The 22,914-nt window shown below is 42.3% G+C and overlaps 1 protein-coding gene and 2 pseudogenes across 1 annotated transcript in view; 2 read left to right on the forward strand and 1 right to left on the reverse strand.

Annotated features, from left to right (window-relative positions):
* Nucleotides 1–13,376: 13,376 nt before the first annotated feature.
* LOC111547940 lies at nucleotides 13,377–14,328 on the reverse strand (annotated as a pseudogene).
* A 1,107-nt stretch (nucleotides 14,329–15,435) lies between these two features.
* LOC111547938 lies at nucleotides 15,436–16,640 on the forward strand (annotated as a pseudogene).
* Nucleotides 16,641–19,569: 2,929 nt separating this feature from the next.
* Nucleotides 19,570–22,914, forward strand: part of MCUB (mitochondrial calcium uniporter dominant negative subunit beta) — a 115,599-nt gene continuing 112,254 nt past the window's right edge. Inside the window, exon 1 of the mRNA XM_023219923.3 lies at nucleotides 19,570–19,818. Coding sequence (XP_023075691.1) covers nucleotides 19,720–19,818 — 99 coding nt within the window. The 5' untranslated portion in view covers nucleotides 19,570–19,719. The remainder of the gene's footprint in view (nucleotides 19,819–22,914) is intronic.

Genomic DNA, 22,914 nt, shown 5'->3' on the forward strand with positions numbered 1-22,914 from the left:
TGGTTTGGTGATTTTTTGGGGTTTTTCTTTGGTTTTTTGTGGGGATTGGTGGATTTTTTTATATGCAGAATGTATTGAATTTACTAATTGGGGAAGTGCAGTGATACTGCATTTCAGTTAGTAATATATATGAATCAGGCCAGGTGTGGTGGCTTATTCCTGTAATCCCAGCACTTTGGGAGGCCAAGGCGGGCAGATCACTTGAGGTTAGGAGTTCATGACCTGCCTGGCCAACATGGTGAAACCCCATCTCTGCTAAAAATACCAAAATTAGCCAAATGTGGTGGCAGGCACCTGTAATCCCAGCTACTCAGGAGGCTGAAGCAGGAGAATCAGTTGAACCTGGAGGCTGAGGTTGCAGTGAGCCAAGATCACATCACTGCACTCCAGCCTGGGCAACAGAGTGAGACTCCGTATCAAAAAGAAAGAAAAAAGTAATATATATGAATCAATACATTTTCATTAGTCTGTGGGCATTACCAAGTACTTATTCTGTTTGTATTCTAAAACAAATGGTGCTACTTTCAAAAATACTCTTAATTAGTAAGTATAATCTTAAATTGTCTTTCTCATTTGTGTTAGATGTTTTTGCCTGCACACTTATAGCAAGAAAATTTTAGTAACACGTGACTATCCCATTTATTTAATTGACTTTAAGATTACCATCTTGAATTTTGAAAGTGATTTTCTTCTGATCAAGAAACTTCTCATTCACTAACAACTTATTTACTATAAAAAACTGTTAAGGATCCATTAGATTATGTGACGTAAATTTTATTCTGTACACTATGAAAGTCCCCATCAACAAACTTTGGAAGGAAAAAGACTCTGCCAGGCATGGTGGCTCATACCTATAATCCTAGCACTTTGAGGGGCCAAAGTGAGCGGATGACTTGAGCCCAGGTTTTCGAGACCAGCCTGGGCAACATGGGGGAAACCCTGTCTCTACAAAAATACAAAAAAATTAGCCAGGGATCGTGTGCACCTGCAGTCCCACGTACTCCGGAGGCTAAGGTAGGAGGACATCCTGAGCTGAGGAGGTCAAGGCTGCAGTGAACTCTGACCACACCACCACACTCAGTCTGGGCAATAGAGTGAGGCCCTGTCTCAAAAAAAAAAAAAAAGAAAGAAAAGAAAAGAAAAAGACTTGCTGTGTGTAGTGGTTTATTTTTACTGGTTTTGTGCTTTCATGGATCTCATTTCTTTGGATAAAAAAAGTACTCTCACATTCCCTGATGGAAATTAGAGGTTAAATGACTCACCCTAAATGACTTTACTTACTAATTCGTGACAATGCTAATAGTAAAAATACAAATGTTCTCCCTACCCACAACCTACTCCCACCCCACCCCCCACCCACAGGACCATACTTATCCCTATACCATGCTGCCTCTAGCAAGAGAGAATCTGAACATTAAGAGAAACTAAGCCAGGCATGGTGGTGCCTGCCTGCAGTCCCACCTATTCGGGAGGCTGAGGCAGAAGAATCACTTGAAACCTGGGAGGCAGAGGTTGCAGTGAGCCGAGATTGTACCACTGTACTCCAGCCTGGGCGAGAGCCAGACTCCAACTCAAAAAAAAAAAAAGAGAAACCGTAGTACTCTAAGGGCAACTAAGTACTTCAATTTCACCCTAAAAAGTATAATTCTTCTTTATAAAAGACAAAAATCTTTTGTCTTTGGATATTTTGTCACTCATTCAATAAATCTTTATAAGCATTTAATGCTTGCCAGATACTGTTCTAGGCACAGAATAGAATCCTCACTTCCACAAAGCTTATACTCTAAAGTGAGAACGTAGAAGACTGGGGAGAGGCAAAAATCATTTTATATAATTGGTAAGTGTGATGTATAATTTTATGTAAGTATGATGAATGTTATGAAGAAAAATCTCAGAAAGGAGATGGAAAATACTGTTTTTGATAGTGACCAGGAAAGGCTCTTTTAAGAAGATGAGAGTTGAGCAGAGAGCTGAAGCCACATAGATACCTGGAACAAGAACTGTCCAAATAGGAGAACTTTGTGGTAGATGAATGTAGAAGTTACCTTCTGATTTCTCTTTTCTCTGTGAAAGAAGCAGCAGAATTATCAGCTGAAAAGGGGTAAGAGGGTTAGAGGTTTTGCGAAATAGTCTAGGAGAGTAAGATGTTGAATTTACCAGTGGTATGTAGTAGGATTGTGAGGGCCCATCTTGGGCTGTGAGTCAAACTTAAAATGAAACTAATAAGCATAACTGTGCCTCTTTCCTCTAGCTATATTCAGTGCTTGGTAGAAAGTTGGATTTAACCACAGTTGGATACAAGGAATAGAGGAGGAGCAAGGGAATTTAGAATGTATACAAGGGAGTGACTCTCATTTAAGCTACAAGAGCACAAAATGGATGATGGATAGAGATGGGTAGTGTAGCGGGCTTAGTTGTTTGGAGGTCCCATTGAGGTTAAAGAGCTTTTAAGAGTATAGATGTCAGAAAGAATGAGTTGGAAAGATAAAATGTAGTGGTTAGGATATGAAAAGCTTGGAATTGAGATTTGGGGGAAGTTTAGGTAATGACAAGACTAAGGGGAATGAGTGGTTGAGATGTTATTTAACTAGAGGTAGGGATGTGAGAACTTAGAGCTCAGGGTTTCAAATGGATCATCTATTTGATTATTAAAATTTTCCCCCCCAAAATGACAGGAATAATCCTGGGGACACGGGGACTGTAAATGATTGCAACAAGGAGGAGTGGCAAGGGGATATGCTGAGGGCGTGAGGTAGGCAAGGAGGAAGAATAATCCACATGCCTACAGAGGAGTTGAGGGATGCCTGCCTGGGGTTTAGCATCAAACACAGCCATCCTTTGACAGGTTTGGAGGAAGATACTATCCTCAAGACAGCCAGGTTTCAGTTAGCGTGTGTGGAGACTGACATAAACCAAAATATAGTCATGACAAGAGTAATCCTGATAGGAAGTGGATAATTCATTCTCATTGCCGTCTTTTGGCCATTTGCTTTGTGAGGCAGGGAGTGTTGGGTGAGATCAAGGAGTAAGATTGTCAGGAATTCTGTGAGCTGCTTTTTCAACTAACTAAAAACAGATAGTGGTTCTTAGTGGTAGTGGTAGGGATGGGATCAGAATTTCCTGGGAGAGCTTTTTGGATACCTCAATTCATATTCACTACCTGATTAGGGACCTGGCAAGAGATACATTAAAATGCATACATTAATTATTAAAAGTACTCATACATTAATATGTATATATGTGTGTGGCAAATCCTATTTGATAGCTATTTGGGGATTTGACTGTTACGTATTCAACTTGTGAGGCTAGGAAATGCACATATTAGCAAAGTGTTATATTAAATAAACCATGAGCCCTCCTCTTCTAAATATCTTCTCACTAAAATACTTTTAAAGACATAGGAAAAGATGAAAACTCACAACAAAGTTGAAAATAACATTGCAGATATTATCTAGAGAAAACTAAAACTTACTGAAAGAAGACGATTTATGAAAAAAATGAACACTCAGCAGGGTGTGATGGCTCATGCTTGTAATCCCAACACTTTGGCAGGTCGAGGTGGGAGGATCTCTTGAGGCCAGGAGTTTGAGACCAGCCTTGGCGGCATAGCAAGACCCCATCTCCATTAAAAATAAAAATAAAAAATTAGCCAGTTGTGGTGGTATGTGCCTGTAGTTCTAGCTGCCTGGGAGCCTGAGGTGAGAGGATTACTTGAGCCCAGGAGTTTGAGGCTGCAGTGAGCTACAGTTGCACCATTGTAATCCAGCCTGGATGACAGAGCAAGACTCTGTCTCAGAAAAAAAAACCACAAATTTTTAAAGAAAAAAATTAAGAGCATTCAAGCTTTGGCACGTGAAACCTAAAAAACAAAAATAGGAGATACTACATAATTCATTCATCTTTTGCCTCTGAATTCAGAGACAGGATCTGTATCAACCAGAAAATTGGTATCCTCCTCCCGTCTGCATTCTTATAATAACTGTAAGAAGTAGTACTTAATATAAAACAAGTGGGTGGGAAGTATATATGTGTACTTGGTTTAAGTGGAGAAGGTAATCATAATCAGGGGACACAGAAGCTATTAATGTATTCATTGCCTTCAGATTATACATGGGCAGATCCAAAAATTAAAATTTTTTTTGTTTCCTTTAGTAAACAATGCACAGTTCTGTGGATTTTCATTTTTGGACCAATGAGCATTACTTACAAGTAATTACTTACTAGTAATGTTATTACTTACTAATAAGTGAATTACTAAAGACCACTAAAATGTGTTTCCACAAATGAAAATCAATGTTTTATTAGAGTTTGCTTAGGACTCTACTTATAAGATGCCTGGTTCCTGTACAAGGTTTATAATTTTGCAAGAATGCACAAAAGTGTTTATACAGGTGTTGTCACACAGCAGGTCAGACAACTGACAGAAACTATCCTACGGTCAGTACTCAAGCATTTTCTTATGAATGTATCATCCTGTTGGGAGGTGTTCATGGTTTTTCTGCTATTTTTGCATTTCAGATATGTATTATTTTAGCTTGATAGCCATTGAGATTGCTACAGATTATTTGATTTGTGTATAATGATGTATATATGCATATTTCACTATATTTTTCTAGTTTTCTATAACTGGGTTTTAAATATTTTTGGTAGAATAATATACTTTCATTGCTAAAAATAAATACCCCTCTATATTGCTTATAACATTTTGATGATGTAGCCAGTGAATATGTGCTAGTTTAAATAACTTGTATATAGAATTAAGCCAACTGCCATATTATAACTGGGTTCTTTTTAACTTAATAGGATATTGTTTTATAATATTAAGTCATATGTTTAAGCTCGTTCTCTTTAAAAATAAACAATAAGCAATTTCTATATGTTCCTCTCAAGTCTTTATTACTTAGGAATTTGCTTTAGAGTAGGGATTGTATTTTGGATTTTCTTTAAACTTCTTATCCCACTTCACATATCCCCAGGTACTCTTCCCAAAACAGGATACATGACAGAAACACATTTAATTTAATTGAACAACTGGAAAAGCTTATTAGCCTTTCTTATAGTGGAGTCATTTCACAGTGACCCTTGGGAAATCTGTAAAACGTTATACCAGTTAGGAGGACTTTTTCCCATTTTTAATGAAAGTTTTTATGGATCTTTTCCCCCTATAGTCAATTTCTTTCAAATTCTGCTTCTTTGGGGCTTAGGTCTTATGACTTGCATAGTAACAACAGAAAACGCCTATTACATGCACTTCCTATGGAACCAGAAAAATTCTAATAGAATGGAAGATAACTGTTTCTCTAGCCTGTCTCCTATTACTTATCAAAAGCTGGTAAGTAAGTAATTATGCTCAGAGTTAGGAATAATAGAGGTAAATGGAGAAATGGATGAATAAGATGTTTAAACAAGAAAGGTCAAAATTTAAAGCTGTATTTAATAACTAGGACCCTGAATACTATGTTCACAAGCGAAAAGTGGTCTTTCAAAAGGTTTTTACCAAAAATGTAATGAACCTAAATTGTCTTCATAGCATTTATGGCACTCTTTTGGGTCATAATCTGTGAGGAGTAAGGACAAAAGTGGGGTGGAGAATGAGTAGGAACCAGAAGAATAACTTTGAAAGGAAAAGAAGGTAAATGTACATCATTATAGGGCCTGTTCTTTGTTCACATCCAGGCTTTGCAAATGCTGCTCCCCTGCTTGGAAAACCCTGTCTTTCATTCCCTTCTTGGCTTTCTTAGCACTTCCTCCTCCTTATCCTTCAGAATTCAGCCTAGGGATCATTACCTCCTGGCAGCCTCTCCTGATGGCTCTCTCATCTGGGTTAAATACTCCTGTGTGTATCCATAACACATTCTCATCTCTACTATAGCCCCCATCAGACTGTGTTACAATTGACATTCTCCCTCAAACATGGGAACCAGGTTCTCTTAGTCATAGTGCCCCCTATACCTGACATACAGTAGGCATTTAGTAAATGTTTGTTGAACCAGACATTTTTCCCCCTTAGAGATAGGGTCTTGCTAGGCTAGAGTACAGTGGTATGATCATAGCTCACTGCAGCCTCAAATTCCTGGGCTCAAGGGATCCTCCTGCTTCAGTCTCCTGAGCAGCTGGGACTATAGGCATGTACTACCATGCCTGGCTAATTATTTTTTGTAGAGACAAGATGTTGCTATGTTGCCCAGGCTAATATTGAACATCTAGGCTCAAGCGATCCTTCCATCTCAGCCTCCCAAAGCACTGAGATTACAGGTGTGAGCCACTGTGTCCAGCAGAACCAATGTTATGCCAAGCTAGAGAGAAAATGCATTGAAGACCTGTGAATAAAAATAAAGACAGTTTCAGTTGGATAAGAGGAGAAACATACTATAATACACTAGATAGAAATTGAAAGAAAATCTGGCATAGAATGAGAATGGTGCCAGAAGATGGATAATAAAGCTTACGAAAATTCAGGAGTATACCACCTCTGAAGTTGAGTTTCAGTGGTTTGGAGCATGTTGCAAGATCCTCACTAATACAGAAGACAAGTTGCTGCTCCCTGTGCCACTTTCCACAATGCGAGGCACAATGCTTGGTGGCTTTTTTTTTTTTTTTTTTTGGAAGCTATGTATACAACATTTCAGTGTGCTACTGTACTCCATAACCAAGTAACTTGTAAGGCTGCCAAGCTGAGGTGTGGTTAGAGCAAAAGAAGGCTCTACATCAACTCAGACTTCAGTGCAAACTGTTTTACCACTTGGGCTTTATTGACGCAGCAGATCCAACTCGGCAGGGTCTGTGGCAAATACAAATGCCATAACAAGCCTCAACCGGAGAGTCAGACTTCTCTAGGGTTTTAGAGCAGAGCCATGCCCTCTTCTGCAAAAAAAACAAAACAAAACAAAACAAAACAAAAAAAACTTACCTTTGTGAGAGTAGCTCTTAGATTGTTATTGAGCTGTCCAGTATAGGATGTCGAATGTCCTTGGGATCTATGCTGACCAGTGTGAACCAAGCAGTAGGAGTGAATATGCACAGTAGTGATCTATCGTTAAGTGGCAGCTTAACATTAGTATGTAAGGTATCAGGCTCAGCAGATCCTAAAGTCAGTTGCATGAGCAGGCAGCTCCGACTCATGACATTGCTTCCTTTCCCTGCATTCACATTTATGGCCTCATGGGGATGTTTTCCTATAATCAGTTAAGGGAGAAACTAAAACCTGAATTTAAGACAAAGTGCTGGCATCAACTGGTCTGCTGTAGTATTAGTCTAATAATAAATCCTCTATTTGGGCAAAACTTCAAGCAGTACAGTGATTGACACTTTATGAGATGTAGATCTCAAAAGATGTAGATCTATGTAGCTTTGTAGGCAATGGCAAATGACTCTTTGACAAAGGTCTTGGCAGAAACAGGATTAGAAAACTGGTGACAAGGAGGTTTGGAGAAGAGGGATTTGAATGAACTTCACGAAATGGACACAGCACATGAGATAGTTGTGTCCCATATCAATGCACCCCAAAGGGCATCTGCAGCAAAATTTGTCCATCTCAATCAGGTGGAGAAGGTGACCCATCCTGTGAATATCAGCCTCTTTCTGTAGCCACCCCAGCATTTGCTCAATGGTTCATGTACAAAGTTACCATACTTCTAAGGATAGAAGCTATGTGCGGGCTAAATATTACGGATGTCCCTTCACCAAGGCTGATCTGGCTACTGCCACTGTTATTTCTAAGCGTTGTCAGCTGAGACCTACTTTGATTCCTCAATATGATATCATTCCTTGGGGAAAACTGGTAGCCACCTGATATGTTGATTACATTGTACCCCTTTGATATGGAGCATTTGTCCTCAATGGAATAGAGACACAATCTGGATATGGATTTGCCTGCCCAGATTGCAGTGTTTCTGCTACCACCACCATCTGTGGACTTACAGAATGCCTTCATCATTGCCATATGACCTCCACAACATTGCTTCTGATCAAGGAACTCATAGCAAAAGAAGTGTATTAATGGGAATTCACTGCTGTTACTACAACCTGTCACCCTGATATGGTTTGAATTTGTGTCCCTGCCCAAATCTCATGTAATCCCCAAGGTTGGAGGAGGGGCCTGCCGTGAGGTGATTGGATTGGATCATAGGAGCAGATTTCCCCCTTGCTGTTCTTGTGATAGTGAGTTCTCATGAGATCAGGTTGATTAAAAGTGTGTAGCACCTACCCCTGATTTCTCTTCCTCCTCCTCTGGTCATGTAAGACGTACCTGCTTCCCCTTAGCCTTTGGCCATGATTGTATGTTTCCTGGGGCCTCCCCAGCCATGCTTCCTGTACAGCCTGTGGAATTGTGAGTCAGTTAAGCCTTTTCTTTATAAATTACCCAGTCTCAAGTAATGCTTTATAGCAATGCAGGAACAGACTACTACAGACCCCCCAAAGCAGCTGACCTGGCAGAAAGGTGGAATGTTCTTCTGAAGACTCAGTTATGGTGATGGTTGGAGTATCATCCTACAGGATACAGTATATGCTTTGAATAAGCAACCAGCATTTTTCTCCTGTAGCCAAACACACAGGTCTGAGAATCAAGAATTGAAAGTGAAATCATTCCCTTAATATAGTCCCCAAATTTTAGGGTCTTAGTTTACAAAGGAGAGATGCTTAGTTCTCAAAGGGACACAGCATCGTTCCAGCTGTATTGGAAGTTAGGAGTATTACCTAGCCATTTTGGGCTCCTTCTGTCAACAACCAGAAGGAGAATCGTCCGGATTATGAAGAGGAATTGATTTGCCATGACATAACTGGGCAAGGAGGACTATGTCTAGAGGATTTTTCCAAAGTGCCTCTTAATACTTCTATGTTCAGTACTAAAAGTTAATGAAATATAACAGCCTAGTAAAAGAATGGATCACTGATGATTCAAACTTTTCAAACGTAAGATTTGCATCTCCCACCAGGTAAAGAATGCCAGCCAACCAACATTCCATACTGTGCTGAAGGGAAATTAGAAGACAGTCTGAGAGGCATAATGGGAATAAATTTGATAGTGAAAAAGAATTCAGTTCTAGCACTAGATCTGTCACAGTATGTTAGACTGACTGTAATAGAAAGAATACGGGTTTGCAAGCCAAACAACAAAATTTGAATTATAGTTCCTCTGTTAGCTGTGTGACCTGGGGCAAGTCTCTAAACTTCTCTGAGCCTTCGTATCCCTACTAGAGAATAATAGTTCCTTGGTAAGAGTTTTGTGAGAATTATATGGAACGAGTATGTAAAGTTTCTTGTGCAGCACCCGGCTTGTAGTAAATACATCATAAATGACAGTCAATGTCTTAACAAAATAACAGCACAACAGTAAGAATAGTAATAATACTCCCACATTGAGCCTGCCCTTTGCCCTCCTATCACTTTCCACCTTCACTGAAATTATTCCACACTGGACATGGAAAACCAAAATATTATCATGTGGGCTGCTGCCACCTCCACTGTTTACTGTGATCGATGTATTAACTACACTTTTTTGCTTCAGACTATCCAGTACAGATGGGTATACAGAAAGAAGCAAGTAGTCTTGGTTCATTACATGTACATACCATCAGACTTCAAAACTCAATGCTCACCAGTAAGCCACAATTGTGGGGTTTTTGTTTTTTTTTTTTTGTTTGTTTGTTTTGCTATCAGGTTTATTCTAAAAAGACAATCTCAGGCTTTTGACCTCTCTGTTTATTAAAATAGTGATTATGACCTCTTAAACTTCTGAGCCTGTAAACATGGTGTTCCTCCTGCTAAGAACTCATCTTTACTTTTTTATCTGGTTTGCTGCTCTTCCTCCTTCAGTTATTAGTGTATACTGATGCCAACCTGTCCCTTACCACTAGCCTAGGCGGGGTCTTCCTGCTGTATACGCCTTTATAGTTTTCCTATTATAATCTTTATGTCACTTTACTTAATTACTTGTTCACTAGGTGAACAAGCTTCCCCACTAGGTTCTGTGTAAGTAAGAACACAGAACTCATCTTTAAAAAAAAAAAAAAATTCTTAAGTCTCAATTTTTAAAATAACTTTTATTTTTATTTCAGTAGTTTTGGGGGGTACAGGTGGTTTTGGTTACATGGATAAGTCCTTTAGTGCTGATTTCTGCGATTTTGATGCACCCATCGCCATCACCCAAGCAGTATACACTGTACCTAATATGTAGTCTTTTTTGTTTTTGTTTTTGTTTGTTTGTTTTTTTGTTTTGTGAGTTGGAGTCTTGCTCTGTCACCCAGGCTGGAGTGCAGTAGTGCAATCTCGGCTCACTGCAACCTCTGCCTCCCAGATTCAAGTGGTTCTCATGCCTCAGGCACCTGAGTAACTGGGACTACAGGCACACACCACCACGCCCAGCTAATTTTTGTATTTTTAGTAGAGGCGGGGTTTCGCCATGTTGGCCAGGCTGGTCTTGAACTCCGGGCCTCAAGCAATCCACCCATCCCGGCCTCCCAAAGTGCTAGGACTACAGGCATGAGCCACCGTGCCTGGCCCCAATATGTAGTCTTTTATCCCTCATCCCCACCCAACCTTCCCCCCACCTGAATCCCCAAAGTACATTATATCATTCTTACATCTTTGCATCCTCATAGCTTAGCCCCCACTTATAAGCTAGAACATACTGTATTTGGTTTTCCATTCTGGAGTCACTTCACTTAGAATAATGGCCCCCAACTCCATCTAAGTTGCTACAAAGGACATTATTTTGTTCTTTTTATGGCTGAGTAGTATTTCATGGTGTGTGTGTGTGTGTGTGTGTGTGTGTGTGATATAAATATATATATACCACATTTTCTTTTTTTTTTTTGAGACAGAGTCTCGCTCTGTCGTGGCCCAGGATGGAGCACAGTGGCCAGATCTCAGCTCACTGCAAGCTCCACCTCCCGGGTTTATGCCATTCTCCTGCCTCAGCCTCCTGAGCGGTTGGGACTACAGGCGCCCGCCACCTCGCCCGGCTGGTTTTTTGTATTTTTTTTAGTAGAGATGGGGTTTCACCGTGTTAGCCAGGATGGTCTCGATCTCTTGACCTCGTGATCCGCCCGTCTCGGCCTCCCAAAGTGCTGGGATTACAGGCTTGAGCCACCGCACCCGGCCCCACATTTTCTTTATTTACTCATTGGGTGATGGGCATTCAGGTTTGTTCCATGTTTTTGCAGTTGCAAATTGTGCTGCTATAAACGTGTGTGCAGGTGTCTTTTTCATATGATGACTTCTTCCTTTGTGTAGATACCCAGTAGTGGGATTGCGGGATTGAATGGTAGATCTACTTTTAATTCTTTAAGAAATCTCCATACTGTTTTCCATAGTGGTTGGACTAGTTTACATTACCACCAGCAGTATAAAAGTGTTTTCTTTTCACCACATCCACACCAACATCTATTGTTTTTTCACTTCTTAATTATGGCTATTCTTGCAGGAGTAAGTTGATCTTTCATTGTGGTTTTAATTTGCATTTCCCTGATAATTAGTGATGTTGAGCATTTTTTTGACATTTGTGGGCTGTTTGTATATCTTCTTTTGAGAATTGTCTATTCACATCCTTTGTCCACTTTTTGATGGGATTATTTGTGTTTTTCTTGTTGATTTGTTTGAGTTGTTTGTAGATTCTGGATATTAGTCCTTTGTCAAATACACAGTTTGTGAATATAGAAACTCATCTTTTTTATTCATCACTCTACCATCAGCCTAGAATAGTGTCTGGCAAATCCTCATGTACTACTAACCACAAGTTTGTGTGTTTCTATTATTTTTAAAGGTGGTTGTAGTTTTTTTTTTTTTTTTTAGACAGAGTCTTGCTCTGTCACCCAGGCTGGAGTGCAATGGAGTGATCTCGGCTCACTGCAACCTCCGCCTCCCTGGTTCAAGTGATTCTCCTGTCTCAGCCTCCCGAGTAGCTGGTATTACAGGTGCACACCACCATGCCTGGCTAATTTTTTGTATTTTAGTAGAGATGAGGTTTCACCGTGTTGCCCAGGCTGGTCTCAAACTCCTGAGCTCAGGCAATCCACCCACCTTGGTCTCCCAAAGTGCTGGGATTATAGGCGTGAGCCACTGCGCCCGGCCTAAAGGTGGTTGTAGTTTTAAAGTCCTGTTTTATTATTGATCTATTAAGTTTATTCAGCAGATATTTGAGAACCTACTACTTAGGTGCTAGTGATAGAGCAGTGAACAAAACAGACAAGGTCTCTTCTCTCATGGAGCTTACATTCCAGTTGGGGGAGACAGATTTTAAAATTATGTGATATGTCAGGTAATGATTAAATGCTGAGGGAAAAAAAAAAGCAGATAAGGGCTAACTGGCAGGAAGTAGAAGTTAACACAACCAACCGCATCTCAGCTCACTGCAACCTCCACCTGCTGGGTTCAAGCGATTCTCCTGCCTCAGCCTCCTGAGTAGCTGGGATTACAGAGGTGCCTGCCATCATGCCCAGATAATTTTTGTATTTTTTTAGTGGAGACGGGGTTTCACCATGTTGGCCAGGCTGGTCTTGAACTCCTGACTTCGGGTGATTCACCCACGTCGGCCTCCCAAAGTGCTGGGATTACAGGCGTGAGCCACCGCACCCAGCCAACCCCATTTTTAAAGGTTTTTTTCTTCTTTTTTTTAAACAAGAGAAAATAGATACATGTTGGTCAGTGCTAACTGTCCATATTCACATAGACACACAGTGTACTTTCTAAGCCCAACATACAGAGAAAGGAGGCAAGAAGCTAGAATTCTATGCACTGCTACGCAGGGGCCTAGCACCCTCCAACTTCCAGCAGAGCAAAGGGAGCAGGTTTTTCTTTTTTCCCACAGAGCTCGGTGGTGTTGATTCCATACAGTTTTTATTCAGGCAGGAAGGGATAAAAATGAATTTCAAGGCCGGGCGCGGTGGCTCAAGCCTGTAATCCCAGCACTTTGGGAGGCCGAGACGGGCGGATCACGAGGTCAGGAGATCGAGACCATCCTGGCTAACACGGTGAAACCCCATCTCTACTAAAAACTACAAAAAACTAGCCGGGCGAGGTGGCAGCGCCTGTAGTCCCAGCTACCCGGGAGGCTGAGGCAGGAGAATGACATGAACCCGGGAGGCGGAGCTTGCAATGAGCTGAGATCCAGCCACAGCACTCCAGACTGGGTGACAGAGCGAGACTCCGTCTCAAAAAAAAAAAAAAAAAATGAATTTCAAACAGAAAGAGGTAAAGACTCTTTTCTCATTGTATTCTGCTCAAGATATTTCCCCCAAATAAGTGTAGAAAAAGGAGACCTCAGGAATAAGGCGACTGAGCACAAGAGGCAAAAACAAAATAAAGCAGACTACAACTTGCCCCCAGGGACTGGATAAAATTTAAAAGGGGGAAGGTTGGAATCCATCAGTGTTCTATTAGTCATCGCTTTCATCCTCCTGTCCTTCCTCCCCTTCATCATCATCATCTTCACCTTCATCTTCATCCCCCTCATCATCAGTGTCCTCTAATCCTTCTTCCTCCTCCTCATTATCATCTTCTTCTCCTTCATCATCCATATCGGGAACCAAGTAGTACTGTAATGGGTTTGGCCAAATATCACCTTTGATGTCCTCTCCTAAGTTATCGGCCCCTGCATCAGAATGGTCAGTAAAGCAGGTCAAGAAGCTCTCTGGTGCCTCATGCTGCCTCTTCCTGCTGGCTTTATTCTACATTTGACTTAAATGTTTAGTCACATCCTTTCCAGACTTCCATTTGATTTCAGTGGACTTTGAAGATGGATTAACTCTCATTCAGATTAAATTCTTTGAAGAGAACTTTATTTTCAAAGTAAGGATTTTCATCAAAATAAAAATCTACTCTGATTTTATTTCATCAAAATAAAAATCTACTCAAAATAAAAATCTACAAAAAATCTATTTGTACTCTACAAAATAAAAATCTAACCTGATTTAATATCTTCAAATTCTGTCACTTCAACTCTGGTCAAATAATGCAATGCCTCTTCGTTTTCGTTCCCCACCAGTGCAGACACTTGTGGATGATTGTCAAACGTTGTTACCCCAAAACTTAGGATTTTGGAGATCAATTCTGACCTCTTCTAAAAAAATGGTTGGCAGAGTTTGTATATTTCTGTTTTTACTTTCAAAATCTCCTCAATGTCTTGTTCATTAAGTCTGTCTATTTCGTTTTGTATTTATCAATGTGTTCAATTGCTTCTTGCTGTTCTTTTTTGCCCTTCTTCAGCAAGCCAACAGAGGCCGAAGTCTCCTCTGGTTGCAGAGCAGGAGGTGGTCTTGGTGTCTTCTTTTGAGACAGGAGGGGAGACTGGCATTTGGGGGCCATGCTGCTAGGGAATCCCAAGAACGAGACCACCAGTCTCCTTGCTCTTCAGGAACCAGGCAGAAAACTCTAATTTCTTGTATTTAATTTCATGAACATAGCTTATATGTTAGCAAGTTTAAGGTCACTTTTGAGATTCCCTTTGAGGCCTACCATGTGGTCATTACATTGTGAATCATCCATATGTGTTTGAAATAATGTGTACTCTCATTTGGGTACAGAGTTCTTTATTAGAAATGGAGGTCCAGGACCTGGAGGCAGAATAGGGAAAGGAATATCCTCCTCTATTTACCATTAAAATTCAATCAAAGTGGGAGGCCCAATGGATAACAGGAGTATTCCTGGAAGCCATTCCTACATGGGCATGACTAGCAATATCTTAATGATACATGGAAATGACCGTGAACCGCACAAAAATATCCCACTAAACCCAAAGTAAATGTATCTCCAGCTCAGCTTGCTCTTTGCTTCCTAGAGAGACGGAAAGTAGATTAGTAGTTGCCTGGGGCTGGAGGTAAGAATGGAGAGTGATGCAAATGAGCCTGAGGAATCTTTCTAGAGTGATGGAAATGTTCTAATTGATTGTGGTGACGGTTGCATAACTGTAAATTTGCCAAAAATAACTTTTAATAAGTCAAAGTTATGTAGATCATACCTTAATAGAGCTGTTTACAAATTTTTTTGAAAGCGAGATCAGAGATTCAAATGTGAAAAGGCTGTGACATATAATACTTATGAACTAGCTCACACTGAGTAATCATTTTGTCTCATCAAGAGTCCTATATACTGGGCCGGGCGCGGTGGCTCAAGCCTGTAATCCCAGCACTTTGGGAGGCCGAGACGGGCGGATCATGAGGTCAGGAGATCGAGACCATCCTGGCTAACACGGTGAAACCCCGTCTCTACTAAAAATACAAAAAACTAGCCGGGCGAGGTGGCGGGCGCCTGTAGTCCCAGCTACTCCGGAGGCTGAGGCAGGAGAATGGCGTAAAACCCGGGAGGCGGAGCTTGCAGTGAGCTGAGATCCGGCCACTGCACTCCAGCCCAGGAGACACAGCAAGACTCCGTCTCAAAAAAAAAAAAAAAAAAAAAGAGTCCTATATACTGTGGGAAAGTTTGTCGTGCACCCGAAACATCTATGTGTGCTGAGTGACTTTGTGGACAGTGCCTCCCCGGTAAACCCGCTCTGTCTGCAGTGTCCGGAGCTTCTCCCACAGCAGTTTGCTGATCCCACCTTTGTGCCAGATTCTGTGCTGCAAAATGGACATCTCCTCCTCCTCTTCTCCAGTCCCCTTCTTCCTAATAAAACTCTCTTCTGGAGAAGCTGAGGTCAACATCAAATTTCAAATATTTAAAGTGGATACAAAACTATTTCAACAATGCAGACTATTAGGTGCATTGTTGTGGTCAATGGAGTTGTTGGTAAAACATGTCTCCTGATATCCTACACAACAAATTTCCATCCTAATAGGTACAGACTGTTTTCGACAACTATGCATTCACAGTTAGGATTGGTGCAGAGCCATATACTCCTGGACTTTTAATACTGCTGGGCAAGAAGATTATGACAGATTATAACTGCAGAGTTATCCACAACAGATATATTTCTAGTCTGTTTCTCAGTGGTCTCTCCATGTTCATTTTAAAGTATGAAAGAAAAGTGAGGGCCTGAGATAACTCACCACTGCCCAAAGGCTCCTTTCTTGCTTGTCATGACCCAAATTGATCTCAGAGATGATCCGTCTATTATTGAGAAAATTACCAAAAACAAACAGAAGCCTATCACTTCAGAGACTGCCAAAAAGCCAGCCCACAACCTGAAGGCTGTCAGCTGTATGGACGGTCCTGCACCCACACAGCAAGACCTAAAGAATGGATTTGACAAAGCAATATTGGCTGACCTGGAGCCTCCAGAACTGAAGAAGAGCTGCAAGCCTAGGCTGCTGTGAACATCTCTCCAGAGCCCTTTCTGCACAGCTGGCGTAGGCATCATACTAAAAGCAATGTTTAAATCAAACCAAAGATTAAACATTAAAATTCATTTCTGCAATAATGACAAATACCCTGCACCAACCCACACGCATCCGTGTGAGACAGGGATTGTAGGTATGGCCCCCTTCTCCCTCCCAATACTAGTTACTTCTGAGTAATTGTGTATTGTTAGAAAAGTGATCAGTACTCATTTTTGGTTTTTGTTTCAAAAAACAGTTTTGTTTTTACTTAAAAGCAAGGCATGCTTGTGATGACTGTAACAGACTAATCGGAATTGTTGGAGCTGCTCCCTGAGTCCATTCTGGAGGGTAATCTGGGACATCTTAGTGGGGTTTTATTTTTTCTCTTTTTTGGAGGAGGAGTGTTTATAGGGTTTGTTTTTTAGTCCTTTTTCTTTTCTTTCTTTCTTTCTTTCTTTTTTTTTTTTTTTTTTTTGATTCATTAACCAGTGGTTAGTCCTTAAGAGGAGAAGCGTGGATTGATTCCGTATTCGACTTCTTAGATCTAGCTTAAAAAACATGTTCCCTATGTGGGGTGCTTTTAGGAAAGAATATACTAAATGCCTTATTTAATAAGATACTCCTTTTTGAAAGTCACCCTTTCTCTCCACCCTTGAGTAGGCTCAGTGTTTGATGAAACTCATGAAAGTGGGTGGAAATTGTCTTGCCCCTGTTCTTTTTGGGGATGCACTAAATATGTGAATGTGACTTTCAAGGAAATTTGTTTGCCAGTTGCTGATTTTTGCGGAAGTTAATTTCTAACTTCTTTCACTGATGAATAAAGAAAAGTATTGCACTTTTGAAATGCAACAAGTGGATTGAGTTTGTAACTTAAAAAACATTTTCCCCCTGTCAGTCATTGTCTTTTATTGCTTATTATAGATTTGCAATCAATAGTATATGATGTTTCTAGAATGCAGCTGAAGAGCTGGTATGTAGAGGGAATGTGAAGAGTGGTACCAGAAGACCGACATCTATAGAATGATTTACAGCCTTTCAAGTTACAAGGATGGAGACCTGCTTCATGAAGAAGCTGGGGTGTAGTGGGGATGTATAGAACACTTAACAACATGAGGTCAGGGGAATCCCCTCACTTCTGTTTCGCAGACGAGGAACCCAAGAGCGGCCAGATGAGGCTCGCTGGGTTTTTTTTGAGACATAGTCTCACTCTGTCGCCCAGGCTGTAGTGCAGTGGTGCGATCTCGGCTCACTGCAACCTTTGCCTCGCGGGTTCAAGCAATTCTCCTCCCTCAGCCTCCCGAGTAGCCGGGACTACAGGTGCGTTCCACCATGCCGGGCTAACTTTTGTGTTCTTAGTAGAGACAGGGTTTCACCATGTTGGTCAGGCTGGACTTGAACTCCTGACCTTGTGATCCGCCCATCTCGGCCTCCCAAAGTGCGTGCTGGGATGACAGGCCTGAGCCACCGCACCTGGCCGGCTCTCTGGTTTAATAAAAATTGTGGAAAGAATCTTACCGAGATTCTTCATAAATGTTAATAGGGATTTTTATCAGTTTTAGTTGTAGCTTCCAATTTCTAAAAATGTTTAGGTAATTTTTTACACCTTTCAGAACCTAGCTCATGAGTGTTGAATCAATGCTTTCTCATGTCAATTCTTTGTATAGGCATTGTTTTCAGATCTATTAAACAAAAACCCTTCACAACAACAAAAAACAAAAACAAAAAAATAGGCGTTTCTTTTACTTGGAGCACGAGCTAATAGGAGGAAAAGATTCAGGTAAGGTAATTTACCTTCCCATATGAACTTAAAGTTTAATGTGTCACTCGCCATCTAGGGCAACTGTATTTTGAAAGACAGACGCTAAGTTAACACAGGTGAATCAGTCTTTAATGGTGATGAAGTTTTTTTTTTTTTTTTTTTTTTGAGACGGAGTCTCACTCTGCCGCCCAGGCTGGAGTGCAGTGGCCGGATCTCAGCTCACTGCAAGCTCCGCCTCCTGGGTTTACGCCATTCTCCTGCCTCAGCCTCCCGAGTAGCTGGGACTACAGGCGCCCGCCACCTCGCCCGGCTAGTTTTTTGTATTTTTTAGTAGAGACAAGGTTTCACCATGTTAGCCAGGATGGTCTCGATCTCCTGACCTCGTGATCCGCCCTTCTCGGCCTCCCAAAGTGCTGGGATTACAGGCTTGAGCCACCGCGCCCGGCCAAAGTTTTTTACTATCGTAGAAACTTGCGATTCTTTCTTTTTTACAATAAAGAAAGGAGACCGCCAGGAGTGATTTGCCACTTGTTGCATGTTTGCCTACTTTAATTCATTAACTGCAGCCTCTTGCTGATTCAGGAGATAAAAATGCGGGGTGCCCAGTTAAATTTGAATTCAGTTAAACACCAAATAATTTAGTATATCCCAGATAGTTCATTTTTAAAAGAATAAATGTGACCCATGCAATACTTGGGACATACTTATACTAAAACACTATTTGTATCTACAATTCAAGTTTAACTGGGCATCCAATATTTTATCTAACAACCCTACTGTAAGCTAGCTGTGCGAAAGCTTGGTTTAGGTTGCTCTAAAATGCCTTTTTTTTTTTTCCAAAAATAAGTAGTCTCCAAATAAAGTATTCGATTTCCCAGTAGTTAGAAGAATTCAATTCCGGTTCCGAAGCTGCTTCAATTAAAAAAGAGCTTCAAAAGAGAAGTCAATTCTGTGAGAGACACTCTCCCAAAAAGCTCGGGTTTGGGCCACTATACCGTGAACTACAAACCTCCACAGGGGTAGGCCCAGGGCTGCCCGCCTGACACCGTGCTCGCCAGTGAGCAGGGGCCCGGCGCCACAGCCCCGGGCAGAGGCCTTGGAGGTTGCAGAGGTGGGGGGCCTCGGCCGACCTGCTTCGCTCTGTCTTCTCCAAGCTCGGTGGGGAAGACCAACTTCCTGAGCGGCCCTGCCCCCTCCAGATGCTGGATGCTCTTTTCCTCTCATCCCCCACTTCTCTCCCCGTGCGGGTTGGATGGAGAAGACGGCGCTCAGAGCACGCAGCGCCGGGAATTAACAGCGAGTTTTAAAATCTGGAGCTCGGAAGGTGTGCGACGCCTGCTGCTGTTCATTCCAGAGGGGCTTCTGCTGGAGGAGGAGGGGGCCCTCGACACCTAAGATGCAGACGGCGGTTCGCTCTCTGGCTCCCGCTCTTTTTTCCTTTTCTTTTCCTTTTTTTTTTTTTTTTTGGTCAGAGGAAAGAAAACAGACTTGCGCCCGGATGCGTAGAGAGCCGACAAGTGGAAACAAGGACACACCCTCCCGTGAGCCCGCCCCAGCTGGAGCCGCGGCGCGCTGAGCGAGCAGGCTGGGCGGGGAGGCGCGGGGCGGGAGCGCCCACAGCTCGGAGCCGCCAGGCGCTGACTAGGAGCCCGGCTGAGGGAGGATGCGCGGGTGACGCCTGCGGGAGCTGCACGCCCGGGCGGGAGGATGCTCCCGAGGGGCCTCTGGCCGTGGCGCGCGCGGCTGCTGTCGACCCCTGGCACCTGGGGCCCAGCGCGCCCGTGGCCGCTGCCGCCGCCGCCCCAGGTAAGAGCGGGTGCGGGGCCGTGGGGTCCGGAGTAGGCGGGTGCAAAGTTTGCGTTGGATAACTTTGGCGGGAGCAAAAGCCGAGCGGCCGAGCAGTCGACTGCGTTTTGCTGGCTGCCGGGCTCCGCGCGCGGGGTGGTCCCAACAGCTGGTGGCCGGGTGGCCGACGTGGGTCGCGGAGGCCAGGGCTGAGGTCAAGACTGCGGGCCCGGGGAAGGTGAAGCCGGAGCGCCGCGGCTGGGGGCGCCTCACCCGGCCGAGATGGGGCGTGGGGACCACCAGACTTCGGCCTGGGAGCAGCAGAATAACCTGGGAGGCAGTTTCTGCGCTGCAGCCCCCGGGCAGGAGCAAGTTTCCAAAGCCGCTGCGCCGCGGGGCGGGTTCCCTCTCGGTGATCAGTGGCGGAGCCCCTACGGAGCCCGAAAACGATGAACCGGGCAGTGACCGTCCCGGGTGTGGACTGTCGCAGAAGAGTGAAATTTCCGTCCTGAAATCTGCGAGCACCTCCCTTTCCCAGAGGGAAGAAAAACTCGCGTTTTGTTCAGACACCCGAGAGACGGGTGAATCATGAGTGTGGGCTGGTGAGTAACAGTTGGCCTGACACCGTTGTATTGTGGTCTGTGGAGAACCGTGGCTTGAAGGAGGAGGAGAGAGTGAAGTGCACCAAAAAAGACAAGAGGGGGAAACTTGGAAACGGAGTTTAACGAGGATTGCGATGGAGCCTGACAGGAGCCCGGGAGCGCAAACTCTGACCCAGATGAGGAAAGGCAGCCTTTAAAAAAAGCCTTCAGGGTGTGTGTGATTGGGGAGGGAGCTGTTTTCTGAGTTTTAGTTTGCTCCTCCCCCACGCTGTTAGATTAGTTTCAGATTGTTGAAGGCTTAAAAGCCAAAAGTAAGCAGTGTGATTCTCTTGTCACTTTCACTTCCTGTTTATTTTGTTCTTTTTTTTCCCTTCCCCTCCTTTTCCTCCAACTGTCTCAGGGCTTCAGTTTCAATTGATGCAGGGAATATTTAAATGCGTTTTTTTTTCCCTTTTCATTGAGTTTGTGACCAAAGGATTAAATGCATTTAGAAAATCAATTCCCGGAATGTTTGAAAGAGAATGAGGAAGGCCATGTTGTTACTAAAATGTAAGAAAAGGAGCAAACTCCCTAAAATGTAAAATGGTAGACTTATAAAGTCATTGGGGAGATGGGCTTTTTATACTTTTAAAGATTGTTACTTTTACTGTAAGTGTTGTATTTCATAGTCAAAGATATACCAAACATTAAAACAACCCAATACAAGGAACCCCTTTCACACACCATTTTAAACACAGATTATTATTATTATTATTATTATTATTATTATTTTTGGACGGAGTCTTGCACTGTTACCCAGACTGGAGTATGGTTGCGTGATCTCGGCTCACTGCAACTTCCGCCTCCTGGGTTCAAGCGATTCTCCTACTTCAGCCTCCCCAGTAGCTAGGATTACAGGCGCTTGCCACCACACCCGGCTAATTTTTGTATTTTTAGTAGAGACAGGGTTTCACCATGTTGGCCAGACTGGCTAGTCTCGAACTGCTGACCTTGTGATCCGCCCTCATCGGCCCCCCCCCAAAAGTGTGAGGATTACAGGTGTGAGCCACCACGACCAGCCCCAAGTGTTTTCTATTAAGTCCATTTAATACGTTGAGTAGCATTGTTACGGATCCCGCGACTGGCTGCTCTTTCTCAAATTATCAACTCCAATCCCTTTTCTCCATATTTCCCATCTGATGCTATCTAGGGTGGTGCCATTGCATACCTCAGCAGGAATGTGGATACCCTTTTAAAAGAAAATGGTACCATCGGGCTTATTAGGCCTGATAACAGGGAAACAGTAGTTAGGAATCATCGTGAGAAGCCTTATGTTTGAATGTTTCTAACTTGCAAATTTTTGTTTTAAGCCAACTGTCCAGCTATAAAGACAATTTTCAGAACTTGAGAAGTGGAAATGCTGCTTCTTTATATGCAGCTTTTAAATTTTACCATGAGGAAACCGATAGAAATATTCTGGCTCTTTAGGAGTTTTAGCTAGGACTACTAAACCATTTTCTGCTAATCAAATTACCTGGCTATCGGGACATTTTCCATTCTAAGGTTTCACTCTTTTGTGGTTTTCCCACTTGTTATGAAATGCCCTGTGGCTAAAGGCAAGTATTATTTCTATATATTTTTCCCATAAACATTCAGACCCCTAGAGCCTGTGAAGCAGCTAGAAAAACTCATTTGTGACCTGACAGCTCATAAAATCTTAGCTTGCAAGGACTTGTCATAAGCAGTATTTCAAATAAGTGTTCCCAACTATAATTGGTCTTTCTGAAGTCTTTCACACTTCTATGAGTGTGCCTTATAGGAGCATTTAATAACTTTGAAAAATACACAATTCTCATCCTTCATATTGTATGTGAGCAATTGTCTGCTAGTGTTCTGGGTGAGGGGAAAAAAAAAACAATTTGTTGACATGGATATAACAGAATTGTTTTTTAAAGAACACATTTAGTCTGAAGTGTAGTAGAGCAAGAACATATTGTATTATCTTTGGGCAAAGCATGGCCTAGTGGCCATAATCGCGTTCCGGTGGCAGCATCTCTGCTTGTCAGCACTCTAGCTGAGTGGTTGTCAGGGCAATCCATGGCTCCTGCTGATGTTTCTGTGCACAAGGACTCAGCTTTGAGTATTTGTGGTGCTTGGTGACTTACATCTAAACAGAAAGCCCTTGCTTAAATGTGCCTTTCTTAATTTGAGTTTTCTGCTACTTAGATTGAGAAACTCCCTGATACGATTTCATGTCCCCAGTACAGCATTTGAGTCCCTTCATAAGCTATGTTTAAAAAATTTTTACATCAAGCACTTTGCAAAGCAGCTTAAGTATCGAGTGTGCTTTTTTTAACTTCTAGAAACAAAGCATATGGATGTTTAAATTTCACCACAAGATGTCAATTTAGAAATTGTTTTCATCTTTTTAATTTAATGAACATATCGTTCTTGTTTGACATGTTCCTATTATCTCTTGTATTTGCAGTTGGTGCATTGTATTCTATTCTATAAAACTAGCTTCAGAGCCCTCTCC

The sequence above is a fragment of the Piliocolobus tephrosceles genome, chromosome 3 (genome assembly GCF_002776525.5).
Source record: "Piliocolobus tephrosceles isolate RC106 chromosome 3, ASM277652v3, whole genome shotgun sequence".
Taxonomy (NCBI): Eukaryota; Metazoa; Chordata; class Mammalia; order Primates; family Cercopithecidae; genus Piliocolobus; species Piliocolobus tephrosceles.